Here is a 13647-nt window from a genome sequence, read left to right as displayed (position 1 = left end):
GTCCTCCAGGACTCCTTGAATTCATTCCAGGAGGCTCCAAACCGCTCCGACGCGCCGTCGCTCTGCACTGTGAGCGCTGAGTTTTCTCCACATTTCGCCTCTAAAATCGTCTCAAAGCGGCGCGTGTGAGACGGATATTCGGTGCAGCAGCTGGCAGAGACACCCGAGGACACATTAAAGCCGAGGACACCGCAGTCATGAGGTTTTTTGGACGTTAATCGGTGGGTTTTGGGGTGGTGGTAAACACAGGGAGGAAGAGGGGGGCGGTTACCTGTCGCAGGTAGAGCCTGAGGTGATGACGTCACAGTGATCAGGTGAAACCCAGCCAGCAAAGTTTGGACCAAAAACCCTCCGAGCAACGTTTCTGCAACGTTTTCTTTTAGTTCCCAAAACGTTCCTCTGAAATTCAGGGTCACATTCCCCATAGAGACAAAAAAACGTCAAAATGTTTTGTATTGTTTTTGTTATTGTTTGTTTGTTTGTGTAATCTCTCATCAATAACATGTTCTGAATGCTGCTTTGAAAACGTTCTAACTTTGCTCTCATGTAACATTATGGGAACGTTTTATATAGCACTCTTCATACAAGAAATGCAGCCCAACGCGCTTCACAACAGGCATCAAATGCACCAAATGCTTCACACGAAGACACACAAAAGACAAAAAGAGAGAACAAAACCTGCACGTAGAAATAAAATCACAATAGAATACACAGAATGTGTCTCTACCTGGATAAAATCCACCTGATAATAACGTCAGATAAAAACAAGGATGACATAAAATTTAGCACAGAATACATATTATAAAATGGAAACTGACATTCATACAATAAGAATAAAACAGAGTGAATAAAAAGAATAAAAAGAAGGAAAACAGCATCTGAAGCAAAATTACAGATACAACATCACCAAAACAACAAGCCAACGTTACAGCTCAAACGTTCAACAGCACTGAACCTCACAGGAACATTATCGGCTCTGAGAAACATCCTCAAAATGTTCTCTGAATGTTACATTTAAATGTTTCTGTAAAACCTTATTGCAGCTTGTTATTAACCCTTAGGGACTGTTTGTTATTAACCTTTTAGGGACTGTTAATAACCCTGAGGGACTGTTTGTTATTAACCTAGTGACTTATTAACTCTTAGGAACTGTTAATAAACAGTTCCTGAAAATGAATAACTGCTACAGACCTTTTGTTAATAACCCTTAGGGACTGTTCTTTATTGATCAGTGTCCTAATGCTGCTCTGATTGGATTGTAATTGGATGTTTCACATGATGAAGGCGGGATAAAGACTGCTGCTTTGTGATCGTGTGTGTGTGTGTGTGTGTGTGTGTGTGTGTGTGTGTGTGTGTGTCAACAGGAAGTGTCCCTTCAGAATAAAGTGCGCGGCTCTGAAAAGAGCCTTTGGTTTGTAGTTTTTCTCAGCCGTTTGTAGTTTTTAGCCTCCGAAGCCGTACAGGGTGCGGCCCTGCCTCTTCAGCGCGTACACCACGTCCATGGCGGTCACCGTCTTCCTCTTGGCGTGCTCGGTGTAGGTGACGGCGTCCCGGATCACGTTCTCCAGGAACACCTTCAGCACCCCGCGGGTCTCCTCGTAGATCAGACCGGAGATCCGCTTCACTCCGCCGCGGCGAGCCAGACGGCGGATGGCGGGTTTGGTGATCCCCTGGATGTTGTCACGGAGAACTTTACGGTGCCGCTTCGCGCCTCCTTTACCGAGACCCTTCCCGCCTTTTCCTCTGCCGGACATGGTTGATCGAGATCAGTGTGATCGTCATAAACAGTGAGATTCCCGCCGTTTGACCGGCTGATGTTAAAGCGGTTCGGCGGACGTGAAAGAGGACCGAGTCTCGGTGGGCGGAGTCAAACTCAGCCGCTTTGAGACACGTCAGGCAGCAGCAGGCTGGAGGACAACGTTTCAGTGTTTCGCGGTGGTATGAAGAGAGCTGAGGGGAGAAAGAAAGAAAGAAAATGTCTCCCAACAGGAGGTACGATATTACTACAGCTTCAGCGCCACCACTTTCAGCTGCTGCTGTGTGTGTGTGTGTGTGTGTGTGTGTGTGTGTGTGTGTGTGGGGGTGGGTGTGTGTAGCCTATACTACATGCTGAAAAGAGATCAGAGTCCGAAGTGGCCGTGTTTCTGCTAAACACCCGCCGGAACGAACCGACACCAGCCAAACACACACAGTGATCCACATGTTATAGCCTAAACACACACACACACACACACACACACACACACACACACACTCACTCAGAGAGCGACTTTCACTTCCTGTAACCGCGATCAACACTCACAACGAAACTTAAGGAAACAGGCAGACGAGTCAGGTCAGTTTCATTTCTAAAGCCCAAATCCCAGTTTGTCCCAGAGGACTTGACAGCGTCCTCAGACCCTCACAGAGACTGCTATATATATAAATGTGTGTTACATTATTATTTTTATTGTCATTTCTCCCATTAGATCAATTTCGTAACAAAAAAAAAAACACTTAATCCTCATATCAAAGACAATTTGGACAGTTGACTTCCACAGAATATTGCGCATATTTATAGTTTATATAAGTTTACTGCAACTTTACGTTATTTTTACCATGAAAATAAAATCAGGGTCTGTAATTTCTTTTTTTGTGTCCTAATGATTGTCATTATTACTACTTAGATTAATATGAATCACTGATTATAATAAAGATTCATTAAATGAGTGAAACGTAAACATTTGTGTTTTTTATGCAGTAAACAGTTTGTTGCGACCCGCCACAGGATACAGGAACCATGAAAGGGTTAATCTCCTCGACCTGATGTGAGCTTGTGAGTAAAGAAGAGAGCAATGTCTCCGCAGATTTCATCAGCCAAACTTTTTAATGAGTCATGGGGTGAGACGGCGATCATCGTCCAATCAGAGAGCAGGGGGACACATAAAAACCCGAGCGTCCTCTGGAGTTACGAAAAGATATGGAATCGACAATGGAATTTCATGGACTAATATATCAAATAACTAGAAGAATCGATAATTTTTTTACAGAATGGCCCAGAAACTCTGTCAATTCAATTCGAGAGAGATTGGAAAACATCTCCTGGTCTTTGGAGCTGGACCAACAGCAGCTGCGAATCACTGCAGGTGAAGTTACCATCAGCATTTCATTTAACAATATGTGGCCAATAATTGATCTTTTGACTCAAGAAAATTATAGTGTACTCCAAATTCTTGACATTTTTTACAAAGTGCTCCAATCTGTTCAAATAAACGGAGAAACCCTCGACAGCATGCTCATCAGAAAGGTGTTGTCTCTATTCGGTTTTTTTTGCAATCGCGTAAACGAACGACAAACTGCCAACACTAATTTGGAAGTCTAGATTTCTGGGTTTTTTAATAATATTAATAATGGACTTTTTTTTAAAAAAAGATTGAACATCTTTTCAAAGATAAAATGTGTTGTCTCTATTAACTAACGAGCAACAAACACTGTTTTTGAAGTTTAGATTTATGTTTTTTTTTAAATAATATTAATGATGAACTTTTTAAGATTTAACACCTTTTCAAAGAATTAAAATATTTTTAAAGATTTAAAATCTTTAAAAATATTTAAAATAAAAATTAAGTGAAGTCACTGAGTCCCTGTTTTGCCTCGGTGGCATACTCATCAGAAAGGTGTTGTCTCTATTCGGTTTTTTTTGCAATCGCGTAAACGAACGACAAACTGCCAACACTAATTTGGAAGTCTAGATTTCTGGGTTTTTTAATAATATTAATAATGGACTTTTTTTTAAAAAAAGATTGAACATCTTTTCAAAGATAAAATGTGTTGTCTCTATTAACTAACGAGCAACAAACACTGTTTTTGAAGTCTAGATTTATTATTATTTTTTAATAATATTAATGATGAACTTTTTAAGATTTAACATCTTTTCAAAGATAAAAAAAAAAACAGTTAAAGATATCAATAAAAAGCAAATGTAGTCACTGAGTCCGTGTTTTTCCATCTCGGTTCTATGTCTTTTCCCACTTGTCTCGTCTTTTTGGGTCTCCCCCTCTCTGTCTTCACTAACTGTCTTCGTCTCGTCTCACTAACCTCCCACTCGTGGCCTGGACCTTGCCGTGGTGAGTGGGCTTTCAACCAATCAGGCCGTTTAGTGTTTGTCTCATCTGAGACGTCTTCCCTTTGTCCCAGTCCGTCCTCACCACAACCCGTGGTCCACATGGATCCACATCCAGAGGTTCACACTCGTCCTCCCAGAGAAAATCTTTGTGTTCAACACAAAAAGGTCGCTGGTGAGTCTCAGCAGGTGAGTCTTGAGTCTCGGTGAGTCTCAGCAGGTGAGTCTTGAGTCTCGGTGAGTCTCAGCAGGTGAATCATGATTCTCGGTGAGTCTTGAGTCTCAGTGAGTCTCAGCAGGTGAGTCTTGAGTCTCGGTGAGTCTCAGCAGGTGAATCATGATTCTCGGTGAGTCTTGAGTCTCCGGTGAGTCTCAGCAGGTGAGTCTTGAGTCTCGGTGAGTCTCAGCAGGTGAGTTTTTGGAAACGTGAAGAGTGTGGAGTCTGTGTGATGATGGTGAGAGTCTCTCTGTTGAAGCTTTTGGCTGATGTGATTGATTTAAAGCTTTAATACTGAAAGCACTTCTCACTGTTGACTTATGTTTATCACCCAGGTGTGTTTTAGTACATGTTAATTATCTCAGCTCTTATTTTTTACTTGAAACATATTTCGATTTTAAATCAATGATATTATTTATATTAATTGCAGTCATCAACATCATTAAGTCGTTTAGGCCTTGGACTGAATGCAGAAGGCCTCGAGAGAATCTGCACAAGCGCCAAAAGCCGAGCGGCCAGTCAGACCAGAGGGGAGAAACCAACCGAAAGAGTAAGAGGGGGAGGAGAGCTGGCATTAGGGCGAGGCTGACTCAACTGACCGAGAGCTGCTCCTCGACCACGCCTTCCTCTGACTAATGTCCCAAAGATGCAGCAGGATCAAGGATACACGTTCTTTCATTTTTTGAACCCTGTTTAAAAAATGAATCTATCTTTTATATATATATATATATATATATATTTCATATTCTCTTCTTTATTTTTACACATTTTATATGGTATACTTAAAATTATTTAAACTAATTTTAACAATAAACCTTTGATCAATGCACTTAAACTGTATAATAAAAATAAATAAAAGATAGAGAAGGTAGATTCATTCGTCATTTTATTTATATATATATATATATATATATATATATATATATATATATATATATATATATATATAGTTAGTGCTGGGCCATTAACGGCGTTAATGTGCTGCGTTCACGCGGGATTCTTATCGCGCGATAAACTATTCACTAAGTTGGGTCTATACAGTGAGCAAGGCACCAATTTCACTTTGTTGTTTAAGCGCGGATGTATACCTGGTCGAATTACGCGGAGGGGGCGCGAACAAGGCGGAAGCTGGTCTGCCTGAGTGACCGGAGTGATTGGCTCAAGCCGTGTCACAAAGCTGCTGACCGTTAATGGTCTTCTTCATGACCTCTAATGTAGGCCCACAGTTCAGTTAGGGTCATGTTATCAGAGGCTGCGCCCTCTGCTGTTCATTCCAGTTAGCAGGAAAAAGCTTTTTCCACATGGAGACAGAACCTGTGCTCCTAAATGTCTGTGTTTAACAAAATAAAAAAAAGTTAAACACCAAAGTAAATCTTATGGGACATTATTTTTCTTTACCAAATATTATAGTAGAACAGCTTTCTCAAGCAGTTTGTGATGCATTTTCATCATTTAGATAGATAGATATTATTTTGAATGTCTTTGGCAAAATTCAAATCTATAATTTTAATCTAGATTAATCGAGATTAACTACAGGATTGCAGTGAGATTAATCTAGATTAAAAAAATTAATCTATGCCCAGCACTAATATGAGTTTTGTGTGTTGATTTTTTTACAATTCATGTTGTTCCTTTGCTCTGTTTATCTGCACATACCTGCTGTGATTAGCCTTTGCTGCTGTAATAATGCAAATGGGACTAATAAAAATTATCTCATTTTATTTAATCTTATTTGATCTTTTTTCCCCCTAAGTGTTCAACAAATTACAACTTTTGATCTCAACAACTTCTGACGAGTCAGTAAAACTTACAAATATTGAATCTGTAGTTTGAGACATGGTTTGTTCCATCAACAGATTTAACTCTTTGAGGTTTTTTACAGGGATATGCTCATTGATAATAAACTTTTTTTGTTCACATCAAGAATGTTTATGTAGATAATATTTACAAAGCACATGGTAGATTAATTTATTCACTATGATCATTAGTAATTTATTGATTGATTGATTTTTTTAAAATTTACTTTTGCATTTTTTTATGCATTTGTTTACTGAATACTTTAGCTTGTTTGGGCTCATTGTGAACGTTGTGTTAAAATGAGTCTCAGCAGGTAGCAGGTGTCTGGATAGTTTCAGGTGTCTGTTGATTTTTTTAACTTACTGATTTTCAGGTCTTTTTCTTGTAACTTTGCCAGTTTTAAAGAAATATTCAATTAGAAATGACCAAAATGTATATATGAAAATAACATGTAAATAGTCAAAAGTACAAATTACTTCAGTAACAGCAAAATCCAGACAGAACAAATAAAGACAGTCTAGTAGGAACAGACAGTATTTAACAATAATGTTTGACAGAAAACTTGAAAAAAAATTATATTAATTTTTGTTAATAGTATTTCCAAATTACATGGTTTTGAATTGTTATATTTGAAAGTGGTATAAAAGGGCAATTATGCAAGTATTTTACTTTGACTGCATGATACTTTGGTACTTTAGTTACTATCAAGTTTGTTTTTGTAGATAGTGGTATTAATTACTTCTGTTTTTTTAATTTTCATACTTTAAATTACGCCGTTTGGTCGATGTGCGTGTTGTATCGCGGGACTCTGTCACAGCTGGTTCCGGGTTTTTGCTCTGTAGTTTCGGGTGTGTGGCTCTTAAAAGAGCCGTTGTTGTGGTTTTCGGGGTGTAACCGGGTTCCCGGTGAGTCCCGGTGTCGGTCTACTTCTTGGGGCCCTTGTCGGTCTTCTTGGGCAGCAGGACGGCCTGGATGTTGGGCAGCACGCCGCCCTGAGCGATGGTCACTCCGCCCAGCAGTTTGTTGAGCTCCTCGTCGTTGCGGACCGCCAGCTGCAGGTGTCGGGGGATGATCCGGGTCTTCTTGTTGTCGCGGGCCGCGTTTCCGGCCAGCTCCAGAATCTCGGCGGTCAGGTACTCCAGCACCGCCGCCAGGTACACCGGAGCCCCGGCGCCGACCCGCTGAGCGTAGTTGCCTCTCCGCAGCAGCCTGTGGACGCGGCCCACCGGGAACTGCAGCCCGGCCCGGGAGGACCGGCTTTTCGCCTTCGCTCTCACTTTGCCGCCTTTTCCGCGTCCGGACATGTTTTCTCTGTAAATGTCTCACAATGAAAGTGGAAATATGCGCCGCCGCCCGGAGCGAGATGATATACCGCGTTGCTGCGCGCTCATTGGTCAGACGGAGTCAAACTGTGATCGCCCAATCACGAACGAGCTCCTCCTAGCTTCCTATTTACACTACGGCGTTTCCGTTTCATGCTTTACGAGATTTTCAGAATAAACTGTAGAAGTTCGAAGCGTAATTCCCGGAGTGTCTTGATATCAGAATAAAGTCCTAATATTTAGCAGGGAAAAATCATAAATAAATTGTTTTTTCATCATGTCAGATGAAGATGGTGTGTTGAAATGAATAATATTTAGATTTTTTTTTGTTTCAGCCTCAAGGTTGCAACCAAAAGTTCCTCAATTTCAGAATAAAGTCGAAATGATTACAAACGTCATTTTAAAAAAAAATTTTGAATACAGTATGGATGTAGTGTTACAAGTATAAAATACATAACTGGACTTAAATTTAAAATTGTTAAAACTTACAATAACTGGAAAAATTTGAAGGTCCATTTTTGTCAATGTACTTTTAGAATATTGCAAATATAACAATCTAAAATGTTTAAAAATAAATATTTTTTACCATGTAATTTGTATTTATTTATTTATTTTCTCTCTCAGCTGTGAGTCAAAAGTCCCCCCCCCCTTTAAGTATTTACTCTAGTGCACGAGGCACCGCCCTCCGGACTGTGACGTCAGTCCATCAGGTGATCTCACCGAGATGATGACGACCGGAAGTCGCTGAAGAAACGAAGACGGTTTCCTGTTGATATCTGAGCAGTCCTCTTCAGATCCAGGTGAGACAAACAGCTGTCCTCTCTGTGTCTGTCCTCTCTGTGTCTGTCCCGTCTGTGTCTGTCCCCTCTGTGTCTGTCCCTCTGTCTCTGTCTGTCCCTCTGTCTCTGTCTGTCCCTCTGTGTCTGTCCCTCTGTCTCTGTCTGTCCCTCTGTGTCTCTCCCTTTGTCTCTGTGTCTGTCCCTCTGTCTCTCTCCCTCTGTCTCTGTCTGTCCCTCTGTCTCTGTCTGTCCCTCTGTCTCTCTCCCTGTCTCTGTCTGTCCCTCTGTCTCTGTCTGTCCCTGTCCCTGTCTGTGTGGTGATTTCAGCTTGTTGTTAAAACTGCTTCATTAACAGAAACGCTTTGAGGTGAGATCATCAGGAAATCATTGTGTGACTCTAAATAAATATATTTCATAAACAAACGCTTCACAGAGACGAAGTCAAATTATTTCAGTATTAAAGTCGTGACAGAAAACCAAGAAACAAAGATTATTATTTGTGCTTCTGTTCATAATAACAAATATTTTGCTCCAGTGAAATAATTATTTATTTGATAATAATTTCTTATTTTAACGACGATATAATTCATGTGCCGGACGTTTCTGCGGACATTCGGGATCAGATTGAGATTCTGAAGAAGGTGAAGAAGAAGAAGATGAACCAGCTCTTCATCGCTTTCATGAAGCTTGTTATTGGCCAGAAAAACAAACAAACACGTTTACACATGAAAACAGTCACGGGGCGCCGAGCACTCGAAGGGTCAAAGTTAAGACTGTAAAAACAGCTTTTTAGTCAAAATTAAAACACACGTTTTTATGTTGTTGTTGTTTTTTGTTTGTTTTTTTTTTTCAAATTTGGCACAAACATCCACTTTCACTCAGCAGTAAATGAATTATAATTTGTTGGCCAAAGGTCACTGTGAGCTCATCTGTCTCATTTTTCTCAGTGCGATATATTAAGAAGGCCATGATGCAGTTTTGTAAAATTTGGCACAAACATCCATTCAGACTTTATTATGAACTTGATCAGAAGTTGGTGATTGAAGGTCACTTGGACTTCGACTTCTCATTCTTTTGAGTGCAGTAGCTCATGAACACCTGAAGGGAATTTCTTTAAACCTGGCACAAACATCCATTCGGACACAGCGATGAACTGATAAGATTTTAGTGGTCAAAGGTCAAAGGTTGCTGTGACCACATCTGTCCTATTCATGTGAAAAGAAATCTTAAAGCTTTCAGGCAGTTTCCTTAATTTTGACACAAATGTCCACTTGGACACAGCGATGTCCAGTTCAGACTTTGATGGTCAAAGGTGAGGGTGAGGTGCAGCCCTGGTGCATTATGGGAAAGAGGAGATTCAGTGGTGGTGAGGGCCATAGGTCAGAGGTCAGCAGAGGTCAGAGGTCATCGTAGGTTTTAGCTCAGCAGGTCGTAGAGGCAGCAGCAGCACAGAGCAGTTTGACATCCTGCCAGACACGCTCCCAAAACATCGCCGCCGCCGTCATCTTCCTCCGGGGTCCGCTCAACCAGAAACACTGAGAGACACGGAGAGGACGGACAGATGTGGACAGACAGGTGTGAGCGGACAGGTGTGCAAAGACAGACAGGTGTGGACAGACACAGGTGGACAGAGAGGTGTGGACAGACAGACAGGTGTGGACAGACAGACAGGTGTGGACAGAGAGGTGTGGACAGACAGACAGGTGTGGACAGACAGACAGGTGTGGACAGACAGGTGTGAACAGAGACAGGTGTGGACAGACAGACAGGTGTGAACAGACAGACAGGTGTGGACAGACAGACAGGTGTGGACAGACAGACAGGTGTGGACAGACAGACAGGTGTGGACAGACAGACAGACAGACAGATGTGGACAGACAGACAGGTGTGGACAGACAGACAGACAGTGTGGACAGACAGACAGACAGGTGTGGACAGACAGACAGGTGTGGACAGACAGACAGACAGGTGTGGACAGACAGACAGGTGTGATCGGTGTTTGTCTGGACTCTTTGACACACCTGTGTGTTTTGGCTGCTCTCCGTACATCTTGGGGCCGTCCCAGGGGCCAGAGGTCCCAGGGGGCCCGCTCTGGTAGCCCTGGTACCCGGGCTGAGTTACGTAGGGCCCCGGGGGCCCCGGGGCCCCCCCGGGGGCCCAGGTGGTCCGTGGTAGTAGGTCTGGTCTCCTCCTCCTGTGTAGGTCTGGGGGAAAGTCTGCAGAGGAGACGGACTCATTTCACACCAAACCTCAGAGCGGCCCGGGGTGTGTACTTTGAAACATTTTGGCATTTTTTCTCATTTATTTATGTATTTACTTAAAACTTTTTGGTGATTTTTAAAAAATGTTGACGTTTTTATTTTTTTCTGTGCAGACGGGAGGCTGCAGCAGTGCATGCTGGGTACCTGGTATGGCATGCCGGGGAAGGCTTGAGGCTGAGCGCTCAACGCTGCAGAGACAACAGCAGGTCACATGATCACATCGACTGCACGTTTCCACGGTAACAGACCGACACAACACCAAAACACTGTTTCACAACTCTGAACATTTGGACTCAAAGTCGGTGAGTCGGAGTGAAACTTTAAAAAAAACATTAAAAATGAAAAAGTAACATTTTCAGGTCAGAAAAAATATCATGATATCAGGAAAAAAGCAGTCAGATCTTTACATTTTCACAATCAAGTCATCATATTTTAGAAATAAAGTGCTGAAAATTTCAAAAGGTCGAACATTTTCGTAGTGAATTTGGATATTTATAATATAGTATAGTATATAATATAGTTACATATAGTATATATATATTTATTTTATTTTTATTGATATATATTTTTAGAATAACATATTTTAATAAATTCATTAAAGTCCTTACATGTTCACATTAAAGTCATCAAACATAAATATATATATGTATATATATATATATATATATATATATATATATATATATATATATATATATATATAGCTATATAAATCCAAAACTATGATCACAACGAAAGACAAAACCTGATTGTAAACATAAATGTTATAAATAAATAAATAAATAAATAAAAAATAAATAATAAAAATTCATTTTTTTTTAAAGTGACAAACCCGCTGGATAGCCGGGGGCCGAGGGCCCGCCGGGGGCCTGAGGGACGTACGGAGGAGGCTTATCGTTCTCCATGTGGATGGATGGATGGATGGATGGATGGATGGATGGATGGATGGATGGATGGATGGATGGATGGATGGATGGATGGATGGATGGATGGATGGATGATGATGATGGATGGATGGATGGATGGATGGATGGATGGATGGATGGATGGATGATGGATGGATGGATGATGGATGGATGGATGGATGGATGGATGGATGGATGGATGGATGGATGGATGGATGGATGGATGGATGGATGGATGGATGGATGATGGATGGATGGATGGATGGATGGATGGATGGATGGATGGATGGATGGATGGATGGATGGATGGATGATGATGGATGATGGATGGATGGATGGATGGATGGATGATGATGGATGGATGATGATGGATGATGGATGGATGGTCTGAGAAGGTAAAGAACAGAAAGTTAGACTGTGTCATGAATGTAAAGTAACATGAAAGAGAAAAACGATTCAAATGAAATTCATTTTTCCGTTTGTTGATTCATTAAAATGCAGATTTATGTCTTCAGAAGGAGCCGGTTCACACTTTATCCTTAAAATATACTTTTCTAGTAAAATAAAAATACAATTTTTTTGTGATGTGACGATGTTTTAATACTCAGTTGTGAGCAGTCGAGTGAAGGATGAGGACAGGATTGTTGTTATCATTATTATTATTAGTATTATTATTAGTATTATTATTAGTATTATTATAAGTATATGAGATTTTGCTGAATTTAGAACCAAACATGGAGAATCAGCATTCAGTTTCTATGCTCCGTATATCTGGAACAAACTACCAGGAAATATCAGGTCTGCTGAGAGTCTGAGCTCTTTTAAGTCAAGGTTAAAGACTCACCTGTTCACTGCTGCCTTTGACTAAAAGGCTTTTTACTTTTTTAAATTTTATATTTTACTTCGAAACTCTGCGCTGCAACTCTTATTTCAATATATGTGTTTTTATATTTTTGGGTTTTATCTGTTGTTTTCCTACTTGCTGTTTTTAATCACCTTTTACATGCTTCTTTTCTAATGTTTTAAATGTGTTTCTTTCCCCCTGTTGTTGTTTTTCAATGATCTGTGTGAAGCACCTTGAATTGCCTTGTTGCTGAAACGTGCTATACAAATAAACTTGCCTTGCCTTGAATTTAGAAATATGATTTATTATCTGTTTATTGAGCGGACAGCATGTAGACCTGTTTATAAATATATTAATAAAAAGTTACAGTGACGTTATGGTCTGTTTATTAACATAATTTTACATCTTTATTTTACTGAATCAAAACAGCCTTTCATTTTTCTGTTTTTCCTGCACTGCGGTTCTCTGTTAGATTGATATTTTACATGCATATACATATATTTTGATTTATTTGTAAAAAATGAAGAATTATCTAAGTTTGATAATAAATTTAATGGTTTATTTTTCAAGCAAGACTAAACAGTTTCTCTTCAGTGTTTTTTAGTCGCAGAGACGTGAATATGAGTTTGATTTTTTAGAGTTTTATTCTCATTAAAAGAACAATGTGAATCCGTCAGCGGATTATTTTACGGCAGAAAATCATTTTAGTCATAAAAAGACTAAATGTGTAAATCACGTGACACGTTTACGTCCTGCTGAGCTCATCTCATGTCTCATCAGCTGCTTCCATACCAGCACTAATCTAATCCATCCGTCTCCATGGCAACCAACACACACTCATTGTTGACTCGACCAGTTTGCAGCAAACAGACGTTTTGTTTGTATTTGACAGCATTCCCAGTAAACATGTTTCCAGTTAAACCAGTCGGTCACGTGCTGCACACAATAACAATAAAAGAAATTCAGAAATGTTGTTTTTTTGGAGCGTGACAGCTGAACATGAACTCCTTAAAAACCTGTTAATGTTCATCATCTTCTGAACACAAACTTTATTACAAACTCAGATTTAAATCTGGTGATCTGAGGATTAAAGGACATTTCACTGATGTTTAACCCTTTGAACCCTGAGAGACAACATGAGAAAAAAAGATCAGTTTGACATGAAATGTGTTTTTAAATTGTGTGTTTCAGGGGGAAAACAACACATTTAAAAAAAATGTAAGCACTTTTGTGTGATCGTTTTCTTGTTTATTTTCGTTGTCTTTTTTTTGGGGGGGGGGGGGGGGGGGGGGGGGGGGGGGGGGGGGGGGGGTCTTTTAAGTCGCTCATTACTTTTTTTCTCATGTTTATGAAAGAAATCAAACCAAATGGCCCAGGCTTAGAAGGGTTAAATAAGTCAGCATAATTCCACCTGAATCTG

General features: G+C 40.3%; 2 protein-coding genes and 1 long non-coding RNA gene across 3 annotated transcripts; all 3 read right to left on the bottom strand.

Annotated features, from left to right (window-relative positions):
• Window positions 1-1442: 1442 nt before the first annotated feature.
• On the bottom strand, window positions 1443-1985 carry LOC121952517 (histone H4). Its single transcript, XM_042499262.1, has one exon. The coding sequence runs from the start codon at window positions 1752-1754 to the stop codon at window positions 1443-1445; it is 312 nt and encodes a 103-aa protein (XP_042355196.1). The 5' UTR covers window positions 1755-1985.
• A 4296-nt stretch (window positions 1986-6281) lies between these two features.
• Window positions 6282-7434, bottom strand: LOC121952514 (histone H2A-like). Its single transcript, XM_042499258.1, has one exon. It carries the CDS (start codon window positions 7418-7420, stop codon window positions 7040-7042), a length of 381 nt encoding a protein of 126 aa, XP_042355192.1. The 5' UTR covers window positions 7421-7434; the 3' UTR covers window positions 6282-7039.
• A 2906-nt stretch (window positions 7435-10340) lies between these two features.
• On the bottom strand, window positions 10341-11443 carry LOC121952519. Its single transcript, XR_006106449.1, has 3 exons — window positions 11311-11443; window positions 10623-10666; window positions 10341-10433 (listed from the first exon to the last, which is right to left on the bottom strand). It is a non-coding gene; the product is annotated as an uncharacterized LOC121952519 (long non-coding RNA).
• Between the last annotated feature and the right edge of the window lie 2204 nt (window positions 11444-13647).

The sequence above is a fragment of the Plectropomus leopardus genome, chromosome 13 (genome assembly GCF_008729295.1).
Source record: "Plectropomus leopardus isolate mb chromosome 13, YSFRI_Pleo_2.0, whole genome shotgun sequence".
Classification (NCBI taxonomy): Eukaryota; Metazoa; Chordata; class Actinopteri; order Perciformes; family Serranidae; genus Plectropomus; species Plectropomus leopardus.
The sequence above is the reverse complement of the archived record's forward strand: the minus strand, read 5'-3'. Positions and strand labels throughout refer to the sequence as shown.